At 53.1% G+C, this 17,333-nt stretch overlaps 1 protein-coding gene across 1 annotated transcript in view; it reads right to left on the reverse strand.

Annotated features, from left to right (window-relative positions):
• Nucleotides 1-17,333, reverse strand: part of SKAP1 (src kinase associated phosphoprotein 1) — a 79,335-nt gene that overhangs the window by 4,486 nt on the left and 57,516 nt on the right. The window contains exons 7-11 of the mRNA XM_074557903.1: nt 17,168-17,292; nt 16,356-16,419; nt 15,814-15,987; nt 13,678-13,734; nt 12,938-13,050 (exon numbers count right to left, since the gene is read on the reverse strand). Of these exons, the coding sequence (XP_074414004.1) occupies nt 12,938-13,050; nt 13,678-13,734; nt 15,814-15,987; nt 16,356-16,419; nt 17,168-17,292 (533 nt within the window). The remainder of the gene's footprint in view (nt 1-12,937; nt 13,051-13,677; nt 13,735-15,813; nt 15,988-16,355; nt 16,420-17,167; nt 17,293-17,333) is intronic.

The following is a 17,333-nucleotide window of genomic DNA, read 5'->3' on the forward strand; positions in this document are numbered from 1 at the left end:
CTGAGGTGACACTGAGGTGACACTGGGGTGACACTGGGGTGACACTGGGGTGACACTGAGGTGACATTGAGGTGACATTGAGGTGATACTGAGGTGACATTGAGGTGACACTGAGGTGACACTGAGGTGACATTGAGGTAACACTGAGGTGACACTGAGGTGACATTGAGGTGACACTGAGGTGACACTGGGGTGACACCCGGCCCAGGCTCCATCCCGCATCCCCGTCCCAGGCCAGGATCTGTCCCATCCCAGGGTCCCCAGGATGACACTGAGGTGACACTGAGGTGACACTGAGGTGACACTGGGGTGACACTGAGGTGACACTGGGGTGACACTGGGGTGACACTGAGGTGACACTGAGGTGACACTGGGGTGACACTGGGGTGACACTGGGGTGACATTGAGATGACACTGAGGTGACACTGGGGTGACACTGGGGTGACACTGAGGTGACACCGGGGTGACACTGAGGTGACACTGAGGTGACACTGAGATGACACTGAGGTGACACTGGGGTGACACTGGGGTGACACTGAGGTGACACCGGGGTGACACTGAGGTGACACTGAGGTGACACTGAGATGACACTGAGGTGACACCCGGCACAGGCTCCATCCCGGATCCCCGTCCCAGGCCAGGATCTGTCCCATCCCAGGGTCCCCAGGATGACACGTGAGTGACACTGGGGTGACACTGAGGTGACACTGAGGTGACACTGGGGTGACACAGAAGTGACACTGGGGTGACACTGGGGTGACACTGAGGTGACATTGGGGTGACACTGGGGTGACACTGGGGTGACACTGAGGTGACACCCGGCACAGGCTCCATCCCGCATCCCCGTCCCAGGCCAGGATCTGTCCCATTGGGGTCTCCATGTCCCATCCCAACCCATCAGAATCCACACATCCCAAAGATCCAGGATTTATCCAATTAACGATTTCCCAAAAAAACACCCAACCACTGCCCTGCCATCACCCCACCCTGCCCGAGGGTCCCCAGGATGACACGTGAGTGACACCGGGGTGACACTGGGGTGACACCGGGGTGACACTGGGGTGACACTGAGGTGACACTGGGGTGACCCCGGGGTGACACTGAGGTGACACTGAGGTGACATTGGGGTGACATTGGGGTGACACTGGGGTGACACTGAGGTGACACTGGGGTGACCCCGGGGTGACACTGAGGTGACACTGGGGTGACATTTAGGTGACACTGGGGTGACACTGGGGTGACACTGAGGTGACACTGGGGTGACACTGGGGTGACATTGAGGTGACACTGAGGTGACATTTAGGTGACACTGGGGTGACACTGGGGTGACACTGAGGTGACACTGGGGTGACACTGGGGTGACATTGAGGTGACACTGAGGTGACATTGGGGTGACATTGAGGTGACACTGAGGTGACATTTAGGTGACACTGGGGTGACACTGGGGTGACACTGGGGTGACACTGAGGTGACACTGGGGGTGACACTGAGGTGACACTGGGGTGACACTGGGGGTGACACTGGGGTGACATTGGGGTGACACTGGGGTGACACTGAGGTGACACTGGGGTGACACTGAGGTGACACTGAGGTGACACTCAGGTGACACTGAGGTGACACTGGGGTGACACTGGGGTGACACTGGAGTGACACTGAGGTGACACTGGGGTGACACTGGGGTGACACCGGGGTGACACTGGGGTGACACCGAGGAGACACAGAGGTGACACAGAGGTGACACTGAGGTGACACTGCGGTGACACTGAGGTGACACCGGGGTGGCACTGAGGTGACACTGGGGTGACACTGGGGTGACACTGCGGTGACACTGGGGTGACACTGGGGTGACACTGGGGTGACACTGGGGTGACACTGCGGTGACACTGGGGTGACACTGGGGTGCCACTGAGGTGACACTGGGGTGACACTGGGGTGCCACTGAGGTGACACTGGGGTGACACTGGCGTGACACTGAGGTGACATTGAGGTGACACCGGCCCAGGCTCCATCCCGCATCCCCGTCCCAGGCCCGGCGAGCGCGGGCCGCTCTTTATTGCGCGGCGGAGCCCGAGGCGGCGGCGAGCGCGGCTGGGGGACGATGTGACGGAAATGCTTCATCTGCCGGGCCCATCTGTGCCCGCGCTCCTGCCGCTCGCCCCGAGAGAGGCGCCGCCGCAGCTCCGCATCGCCTTTAATATTCTCCTAAATCACCTCCCCGGCGCGCTTCAAGGGCCATTGCCGCCGCCGCGCCGGTTCATCTGGAGTGCACGGCGGAACGGGGGGCACGGCGAGGGCAGCGGGAGGGCAGGGCCGCGCCTCGGCCGGGATTCCCGGGGAGCTGGGGGGCCCGAGCGCCCGCGATGGCGGGGGGAGGGAGGAGGAGCGCCGAAAAATGGAAATAAAAACCTGCAGGGAGCGGCTGGGAGGGTTTGGGGGTGCGGGGATGTTGGGTTTGGGGGTGCGGGGGTGCAGGGATTGGGGGATGCTCGGGATACAGGAATTTTTGGGGTTCAGGAAGAGCTCGGGGGGTACAGGGAGAGTTCGGGGGTGCAGGGATTGGGGGATGCTCGGGATTTGGGAATTTTGGGGGTTCAGGAAGAGCTCGGGGGGTCCAGGGAGGGTTCGGGGGTGCAGGGATTGGGGGTTCGGGGGTGCAGGGATTGGCGGATGCTCGGGATTTGGGAATTTTGGGGGTCTGTGAGGAGCTGGGGGTGCTGAGAGGATTTGGGGGTGCAGGGATTGGGGGATGCTCGGGATTCAGGAATTTTGGGGGTTCAGGAAGAGCTCGGGGGGTACAGGGAGGGTTCGGGGGTGCAGGGATTGGGGGATGCTCGGGATTTGGGAATTTTGGGGGTTCAGGAAGAGCTCGGGGGGTCCAGGGAGGGTTCGGGGGTGCAGGGATTGGGGGAAAGCTCAGGATTCAGGAATTTTGGGGTCCAGGAGGATCTGGGGGCTGCAGAAATGTTGGATTTGGAGGTTCGGGGGTGCAGGGATTGGGGATGCTCGGGATTTGAGAATTTTGGGGGTCTGTGAGGAGCTGGGGGTGCTGAGAGGATTTGGGGGTGCAGGGATTGGGGGATGCTCGGGATTCAGGAATTTTTGGGGTCCAGGGGGATCCAGGGGTGCAGAGAGGATTTGGGGGTTCAGAGATATTGGGATTGTGGGGAAAACTCAGAATTCAGGAATTTTTTGGGTCCAGGACGATCTGGGGGGTGCAGGAATGTCAGATTTGGGGTTTCAGGGGTGCAGGAACTGGGGGGATGCTCAGGATTCAGGAATTTTGGGGGTCCAGGGGGATCCAGGGGTGCAGAGAGGATTTGGGGGTGCAGGAATTGGGGGAATGCTCAGGATTCAGGAATTTTTGGGGTTCAGGGGGATCCAGGGGTGCAGAGAGGATTTGGGGGTGCAGGAATTGGGGGAATGCTCAGGATTCAGGAATTTTTGGGGTTCGGGAGGAGCCGTGGGTGCAGGGATGAGCAGAGAGCAGGGGGATGTGCGGGATCCATTGGATTTGGAATTTCAGGGATGCGGGGATTGGGGGGAAATGTGTGAGAATTGGGGGGTTCACATCTCCAGGACTACCTGAGGGATGAGCTCAGGGATTTGGGAGTTTCAGGGATGCAGGAATTGGGGAGAAATATGCCAGAATTGGGGGGAAACACTCCGGAATCGGAGCTTTCACCTCTCCGCGAGTGGTGGTGATGAATTTGGGGATTGGGAGTTTCAGGGATGCAGGATTCGGGGGGAAAACGTGCCAGAATTGAGGGGGAAACGTGCCGGAACTGGGGTGAAACACTCCGGAATCGGGGTGAAACATTCCCGAATCGGGGTGAAACATTCCCGAATCGGGAACGCCCCATAATTGGGGTGAAACGCCCCATAATTGGGGTGAAACACCCCGTAACTGGCGCTGGCACCTCCTCGGCAGCACCGGGGCTGAACTCGGGGATTTGGAGGTTCAGGGATGCAGGAATCGGGGCGTAATGTGCTGCAATCGGGGTGAAACACCCCAGAATTGGGGCTTTCACCTCTCCAGGAGCGGCGGCGCTGAACTGCGGGATTTGGAGGTTCAGGAATGCAGGAATCGGGGTGAAACACCCCAGAATCGATGTGAAGCACCCCATAACCGGCGCTCGCACCTCCCCGCAGCAAGGGCGCTGAACTGGAGGATTTGGAGGTTCGGGGATGCAGGAATCGGGGTGAAACACCCCAGAATTGGGATGAAACCCCCCATAACCGGTGTCAAACCCCCCGTAACCGGTGTGAAACCCCCATAACCGGTGTGAAGCCCCCCGTAACCGGTGTGAAGTGCCCCGTAACCGGCGCTCGCACCTCCCAGCAGCACCGGCGCTGAACTGGAGGATTTGGAGGTTCGGGGATGCAGGAATCGGGGTGAAACACCCCAGAATCGATGTCAAACACCCCATAACCGGTGTGAAACACTCCCGAATCGGGTTGAAACCCCCATAACCGGTGTGAAGCCCCCCATAACCGGTGTGAATCACCCCATAACCGGTGTCAAACCCCCCGTAACCGGTGTGAAACCCCCCGTAACCGGTGTGAAGCCCCCCATAACCCGTGTCAAACCCCCCATAACCGGTGTGAATCACCCCATAACCGGTATCAAACCCCCCATAACGGTGTGAAGCCCCCCATAACCGGTGTGAAGCCCCCCATAACCCGTGTCAAACCCCCCATAACCGGTGTGAAACCCCCCGTAAGCGGCGCTCGCCCCTCCCCGCCGCCCCGCTCCGCACCCCGCGCTCCGCAGCGCGGCCCGAGGAGCGCTCGGGCTCTGCCGCATCCCCCGCGTTGCCGCGGCAACCGGAGCGGCCCCGCCGCCGGTCCCCGGGGCCGCTGGGGCGGCTCCACCTGCGCCCCCCGGCCCCCGGCGGGGTCAGCGCGGGGCCGGCAGAATTAATGAAGGCGGCCGCTAATGAGGTGTCGGCGGCTGTTGATGCTCTCCGTGTGTCGGGGGCACTCGCATTTCCAGAGCTCATTATGGGCTGCAATTAGGCTGCGGCACCGCCAGATATTTAGCTCCGCTTTTTTTTTCTTCTTGGTTTTTTTTTTTTTTCCTTTTTTTTTTTTTCCGCTCTTAAATTAGCATTTTAATAACGCCGCTGCCGAGCGGGGAGAACAACACCAAAATTGGCCGTTTTTCACGGGGAAAAACTTCCCGGCTCGAGTTAATGGCAGAGTTGTGAGAGAGGGAGGGAGGGAAAAAAAATGAACCTTTCCCGCCTATCCCAGCGGGGGCAAGAAAAAAAGGGGAAAAAAATATGAAATGAAATGAAATAAAAAAGAGGGAGTGATTTTTATTTGGTTTATCGCACGCTCCTCCGGTTCCGAAATTTGCTCTGAGGCCGATGATTTTCGGCTTTGCAGTCGCGGAGGGTTTGCGATAATTCCGCATCCATCCCGAACCCCAAATCCCCCAAAAAGGGAGCGGGGTGCGGATTTGGGAGCAGCAAGTGCCGGTTCCGGGATGGATCCGAAATAAAACCGGATCAAAAACCAGATCCAAAATCCCATTTAAAAATCAGATTTAAAATCCCGCTTTAAAAGTCCTATTAAATTTCCGTTTAAAAAATCCGATCCGAAAATCCCATTAAAATCCCATTAAAATCCCATCAAAAATCGCTTTCCAGACAAAACCCCGGCGTCCCTTCCCGCTCCAGAAGTCACCGCGATTGTTCCCTGAAATTCCCTGGATTTGGGGCAGGGAAAGGGGATTTGGGGACAACCGTGGAGGGGGACTGGGGAAGGGGACACGGACACGTCACGAATTTATCGGGAATTGGCTGAACCGCCCCTTTTCTTCCAGGTTTTCAGCCCAATCCCAATCCCAATCCCATCCCAACCGCTTCCTTTTCCAGCGGGATTCCTGATCCCGGTTATTTGGTGATCCCAAATCCCCTGGAATTGGGAATTCCAGGATTTTCCTTCAGGATTGGGAATTTCGGGGATTTTCCCTCAGGATTGGGAATTTCGGGGATTTTTCCTCAGGATTGGGAATTTCGGGGATTTTCCCTCAGGATTGGGAATTTTGGGTTTATTCCATCAGGATTGGGAATTTCGGGGTTTTTCCCTCGGGATTGGGAATTTTGGGTTTATTCCATCAGGATTGGGAATTTCGGGGATTTTTCCTTCAGGATTGGGAATTTTGGGGTTTTTCCCTCAGGATTGGGAATTTTGGGTTTATTCCATCAGGATTGGGAATTTCGGGGTTTTTCCCTCGGGATTGGGAATTTTGGGGATGTGGGGGAAAGGGGAAGGACCCTGGGGGGATCAAGCCCAGTGGGATCAGCGGGATTTGGAGCTGGAAAATTCCCATTTTCCCCCCAAATCCAGGCTCCCCCCATCCCGGATTTCTCGCCGCTCCTTTTTTTTGTTTTGTTTTGGTTTTTTTTGGGTTTTTTTGGGGGGGATCGTTTTAAACTCGGGATTAGTTCGGGATCTGCGGGAAGGGCTCGGGAATTCCGAAAATTCCAGGGATTCCAGAGGGAGGGAACGGAGCCGGGGAATGTCGGGAATGCGCGGAATTCCCGCCGGGATTTGGGGTCAGCTCCGGGATTTCGGGATTTCTGGGATTTCTGGGATGTTTTGGGATTTCTGGGATGTTTTGGGATTGGTTTTCTCCCCCTCAGTTTCTCTGTTTTTCCCGCGGTTTTCCATGGAAAAATTCCCGAATCTGCCGGCAGGGGCGGGTGCCGAGGGACGGGATGGAGACGGAACAGCGAGTGGAAAATAGAAAATAGAAAGTGTAAAAATGACAATATAATATAAAAATGATAAATTTCTAAAAAATACAAATATAAAGTATAAAAAGTAAAATTAAAAATATAACAAATAAAATATAAAATGTAAAAAAGAAGCAAAGTATAGCATATAAAAATAAGATTTAAAAAATTTAAAAATAAAGTATAAGCTATAAAACATAAAATATAAAAAATAAAATATATTTAAAATACGTAAAAGATAAAATATAAAGATTAAAATGTCAAATTTGAAATATTAAATTTAAAAATGAAATACAAAAATTAAAATATAAAATGCAAAATAGAAAATGTAAAATGTAAAGTACAAAAAATTAAAAATGAAAAAACTAAAATGTAAATTTTAAAATATAAACTAGAGATTATAAAGTACAAAATACAAAACATTAGATACAAAATATTAAATTAAAAATAGAAAATCCCAGTTTTAATGCGGGGATCCATGAATTTGTTTTATTTGCCGGTTTATTTATTAATCCTACCATTTATTAAATTAAATTATTATTTATCATTATTTCAATTGTAATTTTATTAGTTTAAATTTTATTTATTATTATTTATTATTCTTGAATTATTTTTTATTGTTAATGAACACGAATTTACCTCTCTGTTTACATGTTTGTTTAGTAATTTATAATGAATGAACATTTATTGACCTCTTTGTTTACATGTTTATTTATTAATTTATAATGAATTAATAATTAATTAATGGGTTTGTGTACCTGTATATTTACCTGTTTATTCAGTAATTGATAGTGAATTAATGAACATTTATTTTTCTGTTTGTTTACCTGTTCATGTATTGATTTCTATTAGATTTAAATAGCTGTTTATTAATTAATTAACATTAATTTACCTGCTTGTTTCCTTGTTAATTTATTAATTTATAATCAATTTATTTCCGTTTTTATCAATTAATTAACGTTAGTTTACCTGATTATTTATTAATTGATTACCATTAATTTACCTGATTATTTATTAATTTATAAGTAATTTCTTTCCCTGATTTTTATTAATTTATCATTAACCCACCTCCTTATTTAATAATTAAGAATTAATATAGAATTTATTAATGACCCTATTTATTAACTAGTTCTTTTATTCCATTAATTAATTAAATTTATTACATTTATTAAATGAATTCATTTTCCCACCCGAGGCCCATCCCAGGAAATTCCCAAGCGCTGATCCCAAATCCCTCCCGGTTTTCCAGGATCCTTTGGGATTCCCAAGGAAATGTGGGAACATCCCGGAATTCCTGGGAATTTTCCAGCCCTGACATTCCCGGGATTTACGGGATGAGGAACGGACCCGAGTTTATCCCGGAATTCCTGGGGATGGAATTCCGGCTTTTCCTGAGGGTTTATCCCTGGAATGGGCCGGCGAATCCCTGAGGAGGGGGGAGATTTGGGATGGAGAGCAGGGATTTGGGATGGAGCACCGAAATTTGGGATAAAACACCAAAATCTGGGATGGAGATCAGGGATTTGGGATGGAGCACCGAAATTTGGGATAAAACACCAAAATTTGGGATGGAGCATCTGGGATTTGGGATGGAGCACCGAAATTTGGGATGGAGATCAGGGATTTGGGATGGAGCGCTGAAATTTGGGATAAAACACCAAAATCTGGGATGGAGATCAGGGATTTGGGATGGAGCACCGAAATTTGGGATGGAGATCAGGGATTTGGGATGGAGCGCTGAAATTTGGGATAAAACACCAAAATCTGGGATGGAAATCAGGGATTTGGGATGGAGCACCAAAATTCGGGATAAACCACCAAAATTTGGGATGGAGCACTGGGAACATGCAGGTGAATCCCTGCGGATGGGGAAAATTTGGGATGGAGATCAGGGATTTGGGATGGAGTACTGAAATTTGGGATAAAACACCAAAATTTGGGATGGAGATCAGGGATTTGGGATGGAGTACTGAAATTTGGGATAAAACACCAAAATCTGGGATGGAGATCAGGGATTTGGGATCGAGCACTGAAATTTGGGATAAAACACCAAAATTTGGGATGGAGATCAGGGATTTGGGATGGAGCGCCGAAATTTGGGATAAAACACCAACATTTGGGATGGAGATCAGGGATTTGGGATGGAGCACCGAAATTTGGGATAAAACACCAAAATTTGGGATGGAGCACTGGGAACGTGCAGATGAATCCTTGCGGATGGGGGAAATTTGGGATGGAGCACCAGGGATGGGCAGGTGAGGATGGATGGGGGGAAATTTGGGATTCCGGATCGGGAATGCGCAGGTGAGGCCCTGAGTGAGGAAAATTTGGGATTCGGGGTCAGGAACGCGCAGGGTTCATTCCTGAGGATGAGGAAAATTCGGGATGCAGATTTGGGGATGCGCAGGTGAGGCCCTGAGGGTTGGGCACAGCTTGGGATCGGCCTCGTCCCTGTCCCTGTCCCTGTCCGTGGCCTGGAGGTGACCAGGAGTGACCAGGGGGTGACCAAGGGGTGATGGAGGAGTGACCAAGAGTGACCAAGAGTGACCAAGAGTGACCAGAGGTGACCGGGGATAACCAAGGTGACCAAAGGTGACCGGGGGGTGATCAGGGGTGACCAGGGAATGTCAAGGTGTGACCAGGAGTGACTGGGAGTGACCAAAGATGACCAGAAGTGACCAGAAGTGACCAGGGATAACCAAGGGCCATCACTGGGGGGTGACCAGGGGGTGTCGGGAAGTGACCAGGGCTGATCGAGGGGTGACCATGGAGTGACTTAGGGGTGGCAAGGGGACAACCAGGGGGTGACCAAGGGTGACCAGGGGATCACTGGTGACCAGGGGGTGTCTGGAGGTGACCAGAGGCGACCGAGGGATGACCAGGGTTGATCAAGGAGTAACCAAGGGGTGACCAAGGGGGTGACAGAGAGGTGATCGAGGAGTGACCAAGGGGTTACCAGGGAGTGACCAAGGGTGACCAAGGGTGACCCGGGGATGATCGGGGGTGACCAGGAGTGACCAAGGGGTGATTGAGAAGTGACCTGTGGGTGACCGGGGGTGACCGGGGGTGACCGAGGGGTGACCGGGGGGTGACCGAGGGGTGACCGGGGGTGACCGGGGGTGACCAGGGGGTGACCGGGGGTGACCGGGGTGTGACCGAGGGGTGACCGGGGGTGACCAGGGGGTGACCGGGGGGTGACCAAGGGTGACCGGGGGTGACCGGGGGTGACCGAGGGGTGACCGGGGGGTGACCGGGGGGTGACCGAGGGTGACCGGGGGGTGACCGGGGGTGACCGGGGGTGACCAGGGGGTGACCGGGGGGTGACCAAGGGTGACCGGGGGGTGACCGAGGGGTGACCGAGGGTGACCGGGGGGTGACCGAGGGGTGACCGGGGGTGACCGGGGGGTGACCAAGGGTGACCGAGGGTGACCAGGGGGTGACCGAGGGTGACCAGGGGGTGACCGAGGGGTGACCGGGGGGTGACCGAGGGTGACCAGGGGGTGACCGAGGGGTGACTGAGGGGTGACCGGGGGGTGACTGGGGGTGACCAGGGGGTGACCGAGGGTGACCGAGGGGTGACCAAGGGGTGATTGAGACGTGACCAGGGGTGACCGAAGGGTGACCGGGGGTGACCGGGGGTGACCGGGGGTGACCGAGGGGTGACCGGGAGTGACCGGGGGTGACCGAGGGGTGACCGAGGGGTGACCGGGGGTGACCGAGGGGTCACCGCTGCCTCCCAGCTGCCGCCATCCCGGCGCTGCCGCCGTTCCCAGCGGGCCCATTGCGGGCACCGGGCGCAGCTGAGCCCGGGCCGAGCTCATCCCGCGCCGCCTCCGGGGACGGAGCGGGGAGGGAGCTCGGGGCTGGTCCCGTCCCCAAACCCTCGGAAAATGCCGCTAGATGTCACCCCGCGCCTTCGGCTGCCGCGGGGAGCGGGGATGCTCGGCCGGCGCTTCCTGCTCCCGGTTCTACCGGCGGGGATGGAGGGAATGAACGGATCCCGGTGTTCCCGGGCAGGGATGGAGGGAATGAACGGATCCCGGTGTTGGGGCAGGGATGGAGGGGATGAACGGATCCCGGTTCTACCGGGAGGGATGGAGGGGATGAACGGATCCCGGTTCTACCGGGGAGGGATGGAGGGAATGAACGGATCCCGGTGTTCCCGGGCGGGGATGGAGGGGATGAACGGATCCCGGTGTTGGGGCAGGGATGGAGGGGATGAACGGATCCCGGTGTTCCCGGGCGGGGATGGAGGGGATGAACGGATCCCGGTTCTACCGGGAGGGATGGAGGGAATGAACGGATCCCGGTGTTGGGGCAGGGATGGAGGGGATGAACGGATCCCGGTGTTGGGGCAGGGATGGAGGGAATGAACGGATCCCGGTTCTACCGGGCAGGGATGGAGGGAATGAACGGATCCCGGTTCTACCGGGAGGGATGGAGGGAATGAACGGATCCCGGTGTTGGGGCAGGGATGGAGGGGATGAACGGATCCCGGTGTTGGGGCAGGGATGGAGGGGATGAACGGATCCCGGTGTTCCCGGGCAGGGATGGAGGGAATGAACGGATCCCGGTTTTGGGGCAGGGATGGAGGGAATGAACGGATCCCGGTGTTGGGGCAGGGATGGAGGGAATGAACGGATCCCGGTTCTACCGGCGGGGATGGAGGGAATGAACGGATCCCGGTTCTACCGGCAGGGATGGAGGGAATGAACGGATCCCCGTTCTACCGGGCAGGGATGGAGGGAATGAACGGATCCCGCATTCCCACAATTATCCCGAAGGAGGAACCGCTGGGATGGGAAAAGGGGAACAGGGCCGGGAATGGGGATATGGGAACGGGGTTTGGTTTGGATTATGGAATTCTGGGATGAGGTGAGTGGGAAGGAGCTCAAACCCCAACCCATTCCCAGCCCTGCCATGGGCTGGGATCCCTCCTGCTATCCCAGTCCAGCCTGGCCTTGGGCACTTCCAGAGACGGGAATTTGGGATGGGAATTGGGGATGGGAATTAGGGATGAGAATTTGGGATGGGAATCGGGGACGGGAATTAGAGATGGGAATTTGGGATGGGAATTTGGGATGGGAATTGGGGATGAGAATGACTCTTCCCTTTTCCCAAGTGAATTCCCAGCGTGTTTTCCTGGCAAGGGTTTTCCGAATGAGCCGTTGGCACCTCTGGGGTTGTCACCCTGCACCTCCCTGATCCAGGATCCCTTGGGATCAGCATTCCCGGGATTCCCGGGATCAAACAGGGCCCGATTTCCCTGGAATTGCCCAAGGAACACCGGGACAGGTTCGGTTTCCTCATTGGGGATCACGCCCAGATCCAGCCTCGACAATTCCACCATTCCCTGACCCCATTCTGCTCCCGGCGCCCAGATTTCCCGGGAATGCCAGGCCGGGAAGGCGCCAGATGGGATTTTATAGGAGCCGCTATTCCGTGGTCGGAGCCAGCGGGCGCCGCGAGATTAATTCCGCGAAATTAATTGGGACAAGATTGAAAAGGAAATTAAGGCGCAGCTGAGTGAACATTCCCAACCTTTTCCCTCCTCCTCCTCCTCCTCCTCTCCTCCTCCTCCTCCTCCTCCTCCTCCTCCTCACCCCTGGATGAACACGGCCTGGGGGGATCCCAGCTCAGGCAATTCCCCAAATTCCCAAATCAGGAATCCCCAAAAATGAGGAGTTCACAGCTTTCCAGAGCCAAGTGCAGGATCGGGAGGGGAAGCTGCTCCTCCAACCCCAAAGCAAGGCCCGAATAGGCCCCAAACCCAGTAAAAATCCAACGAAATCCAGTAAAAACCAGTAAAAAACAATTAAAACCCAGTAAAAACCAGTAAAACCAGTGAAAATCCAGTAAAATCCAGTGAAAACCAGTAAAAACCAATAAAACCCAGTAAAACCCAGTGAAACTAATAACTCCCTCTCCTGATGTCATTAATTTACTTTCAAATCTTAATTTCAGGTGATTTTAGCACCTTTTGGCCTTGAAAATGAGCCTGAATCCCCAAAAATTCCTGGTCCTACCTCACTGAGGATGTGGATGAATTTGCCCCATTGGAAATGGGAAATCAAATGGAAAATGAGCCAAATTAAAAAAAAAAAATCACAAAAATTCCCAAAACATTCCCCAAAAAATCCCCAAATATTTTTCCCAAAAATTCACACAAATTCCCCAAAACTTCCATCTCCTACCTTGCTGAGGATGTGGATGAGGTCGCCCCGTTGGAAGGAGAGCTCGTCGGGGTTGTCCCCGCGGCAATCCCACAATCCCTGGTAGTAATTGGAATAATCCCAGTCGGAATTTTCTGGGAAAAAGGGGGAAAAAAAGGGGTCAGGTTGGTGAGGGATTTATGGACGCAGGATCATGGAGGTGATTCCAGAGCCGAGAGTTCTCCTGGAGCTTCTCCAGGATGGGAAAGGCCCCAAATCCATTGGGAATGTTGAATTTTGCGGCTGGGAAATGTTGGGAATTCCATGGAATTCCATCACGGACTGGCTGGCCGAGGGATTGGTGCTCCCCAGAGAGTTTGGTCCCAGTTTTCCAGGGATTCTTTTCCCAGGAATTCTCATCCCAGCTCCTTCCCTGCTCCCCAGAGGGACAGGAGGGCATTGGAGGCATCCTGGGAATATCCGATGGAATTCTGGGGGGATGGATCCCAAAATTCCTGCGGGATCCCACCCTGGCTTTTTAGGGATAAAAACCCCACTTAGAAAATCCCAAACACCTCCTTTATCCCAGGAATTTTGGGAGATGTCTCCTCACCCCATCGGGAAGAGTCTTCCCAAGTGGAATTCCACCACTGGGAGGAGTCAAATCCCTGGAATTTTCCCATTCCCCACGTTTTCCACAGCCCAGGGTGCTCCAAAGTGGCCAAAATCCCAAAATATTCCCCCCATCCATACCCTGGGAATCCTTTGGGTTGGGACCTTACCCTCCTCGCTCCCGAGATCCTCCTCATCCTCTGGGAATGGCGGAGGCAGCTCCTCATCTGGGGAGGGAAAAAACAGTGGAAAAATCCGGGAAAAACAGCGGGAAAATCAGGGAAAATCCTGGAATGTCACAGCTGCGGCAGGCCCAGGGCTCTGAGGGAATGCTGGGAATAAAAAATTCCCGGATTGACGGTGGGGAGGGGATGAATTAGGGAAGATTTTCATGGAAAACCGGAATTGTTGTGGGCACCGGGAAAACCAAATCCGTGAATTCCTGCAGGAAGAGGAAATTCCAGAGGGGAAATTCCAGGCTGGGAATGTGAGGGAGGAAGGAGGAATTAGGGAGGAAGGGATGGAAGGGATCCCGGGGAAAGGGCGGATTCCAGAGGGGCTGGGAAGGCCTGGGAAAATGGGAAGGGAATGGAGCTGGGTGGAGCATCCCAAATTTCCGTCCTCATCCGTGGAAAACCCATTTCCCATCCATGGAAAATCCATTTCCCATCCATGGAAAACCCATTTCCCATCCATGGAAAACCCATTTCCCATCCCACGGACATCCCTTGTCCCGTTCCCAGGCACATTCCTGGAGGATTTGGGGCTGGGAAATTCAGGAATGGGATCCATGGAGATGGAGAAGCCCCTCCCCACCATCCAGGGGTTTTCCTGGAATGAAATCCAATGGATCCAAGGCTTTTCCTGGAATCAAATCCAATGGATCCAAGGGTTTTGCTGGAATCAAATCCAATGGATCCAAGGCTTTTCCTGGAATGAAATCCGATGGATCCAAGGGTTTTCCTGGAATGAAATCCGATGGATCCAAGGGTTTTCCAGGAATCAAATCCAATGGATCCAAGGGTTTTGCTGGAATCAAGTCCGATGGATCCAAGGGTTTTCCTGGAATCAAATCCAATGGATCCAAGGGTTTTTCTGGAATCAAATCCGATGGATCCAAGGGTTTTCCTGGAATGAAATCCAATGGATCCAAGGGTTTTGCTGGAATCAAATCCGATGGATCCAAGGGTTTTCCTGGATCAGGCCTGCAAGGGAAGCTCTGCCTTCCCAACCCCACCCAACACTTGGATTCTCCAGGACGGAATCAAAGCGAAAAGCTGGAAAACTTTGGAAAATTCCGCTTCTCCCTCCCACCCCACTTTTGGGATCCTCATCCCGGGGGTCCGGAGCCGCCGGCGCATCCCGGGAAGCTTCGGAATCTCTGCGGAGCCGAGTTTTTAATGGAGCAATTTGATTCAATTTTCCAGTCGATAAAATTCCCCGGCAGCGCTCGGCGCTTCCGAACGGACACCTTCACTCCTGATTTAACATTCCCATCGAATCCTTCCCGGGAAATTGGAAAAATTTATCACCTGTGAAATTTTATTTGGCCTCGGCCGCGTCTGTTTTTGTAAAACTTCATTAACGCCGAGGAAATTATCTCTCCGTGGCTTTTCCCGGTTTTTTCATTTCCCGTCTCCCGGGTTTTTTTTCCGTGGTTTTTTGGTCAGGAGGTAAAGGAGGGAGAAGGGGGCGGTGGGAGGATGGGATTGGGGATTTTCCTTGGATTTTGGGGGGTTTGGGATGGAAGAAGATCCCAAAAGTTCCCAAGATGAAGAGTTGGGTTATCCCAGGGGAGCTGGGAAGGCCAATCCATGGAAATTCATGGAAATGCATGAAAACCCATGGAAGTCCATGGAAATCCATGGAAATCCGTGGAAACCCTTGCCAGGCTACCTCAGGAAGGCTGGAAAACCTAATCCATGGAAATCCATGGAAACTCATGGAAATCCATGAAAACTCATGGAAATTAATGGAAACCCATGGAAATTAATGGAAACCCATGGAAATCCATGGAAAAACCATGAAAACCCATAGAAATGATTGGAAAATCATGGGAATCTATGAAACCCCATGAAAATCCATGAAAATCCATCAAAACTCTGAGGGCTGCTCCAGCAGAATCCCTGGATCTGAAATTCCCAGAAAAACAGGGTTTGGATTTGGGAGGTCCATCAAAAGCTCGGGATAAAGAAATGGGATAAAACCTTGGAATTTTGGGTTTGATGTGGGAATGGTGCTGGTGTGGGAACAGTCGGGGTTTCCTTACGTTTTTCCAAGGAAAAGTTGGGAATCTGGGAGCTCACCTGGCATCACCTCGTAGATGTCTTCGTCTTCCAGCTCCGGCTCCTCGGGATTCAGGGTGGAATTTTGGGAATTGTTCATGGAATCGGAGCTGTCCCGGTCCTTGGAGAGCTCTTCCTCCTCCTCCTCCTCCTCCTCCTCATCCTCGTCGCAGGGAATGGTCAGGGAGCTCAGGTCTGCAGGGAAAGAGGGGAAAAGAGATGGAAAAGTGGGAATTCTCCCGATTCCAGAGGGGCGGGATCAGGATCCAAATCCTGCACCTGAGAATGGGCAAAAAAACAAGGAAAAAACCAAGGAAAGATGGAAAATCCCAGGAAATAGCCCCAAATTCAGGGATGAGTCCTGAAGGGATGCACCTGGGGGGGTTCCAGAGGTCCTGGAAAATTCCAGAGGGTTCCAAAGAGTTTCTGGAATTTTCTCTGCCTCCAGCTGGAGCAACTCCCCACAAATCCGGGCGTGGGTGGATGGAAAGCCCCGATCCAGGTGGGAAAACGCTTCCCAAAGATCCCAAAAACCCAAAAACCGGGAACGGCTCCAGACTCACCCCTGAGGAGGAACTGGATCTGCTCCACCCAATCCTGGGCCTCGGCCGGGCTCGGAGCTGCGAACTGCCGGGAGAATCCGTTATCCCGGGATCTGGGATTTGGGGTTTGGGGTTTGGGATTTGGGGTTTGGGATTTGGGATCTGGGATTTGGGGTTTGGGATTTGGGATTTGGGGTTTGGGATTTGGGATCTGGGATTTGGGGTTTGGGATTTGGGATCTGGGATTTGGGGTTTGGGATTTGGGATTTGGGGTTTGGGGTTTGGGATTTGGGGTTTGGGGTTTGGGATTTGGGATCTGGGATTTGGGGTTTGGGATTTGGGATTTGGGATCTGGGATTTGGGGTTTGGGATTTGTGATTTGGGGTTTGGGATTTGGGATTTGGGGTTTGGGGTTTGGGATTTGGGGTTTGGGATTTGGGATTTGGGATTTGGGATTTGGGGTTTGGGATGAGGGGACAGGGATCCGCCATTCCCAACCCTGGGACACCCGGAAAAGCCATTCCCAGAATTTATCTCCTGGCTCCCAGTGGGAGCAGAGCACAGCCAGAATATCCCAGGAAAGGTGGAAAACCTAACCCATGGAAACCCATGGAATTCCATGAAAACTCATGGAAATCAATGGAAACCCATGGAAACACATGGAAATCCTAGCCAGGCTATCCCAGGAAAGCTGTCAGGTCTAATCCATGGAAATCCATTCCCATTTCTCCCCTGATATTCCCGTTTGCCCTCCAAAATTCCCTTTCATCCCTCAAAAATTCCCATTTTCCCCCCAAAGTTCCCATTTCCCCCACAGAATTCCCATTTCCCACCTCGTAGGAGCGTTTTCCGGGACAGAGCAGCTGGAAGCAGCATTTTTTCCGGGAATCTTTCCGGAGCTGGGGGTCCAGGTGGGCCTGGTAGCGCTCGATGGGAAAGGAGCCTTTGGGCTGCTTGCCTGGGAAAAGGGAATTGGGTGAAAATTTGGGATTTTCCAGC

This window comes from Zonotrichia albicollis, chromosome 23, assembly GCF_047830755.1.
Source record: "Zonotrichia albicollis isolate bZonAlb1 chromosome 23, bZonAlb1.hap1, whole genome shotgun sequence".
NCBI classification, from domain to species: Eukaryota; Metazoa; Chordata; class Aves; order Passeriformes; family Passerellidae; genus Zonotrichia; species Zonotrichia albicollis.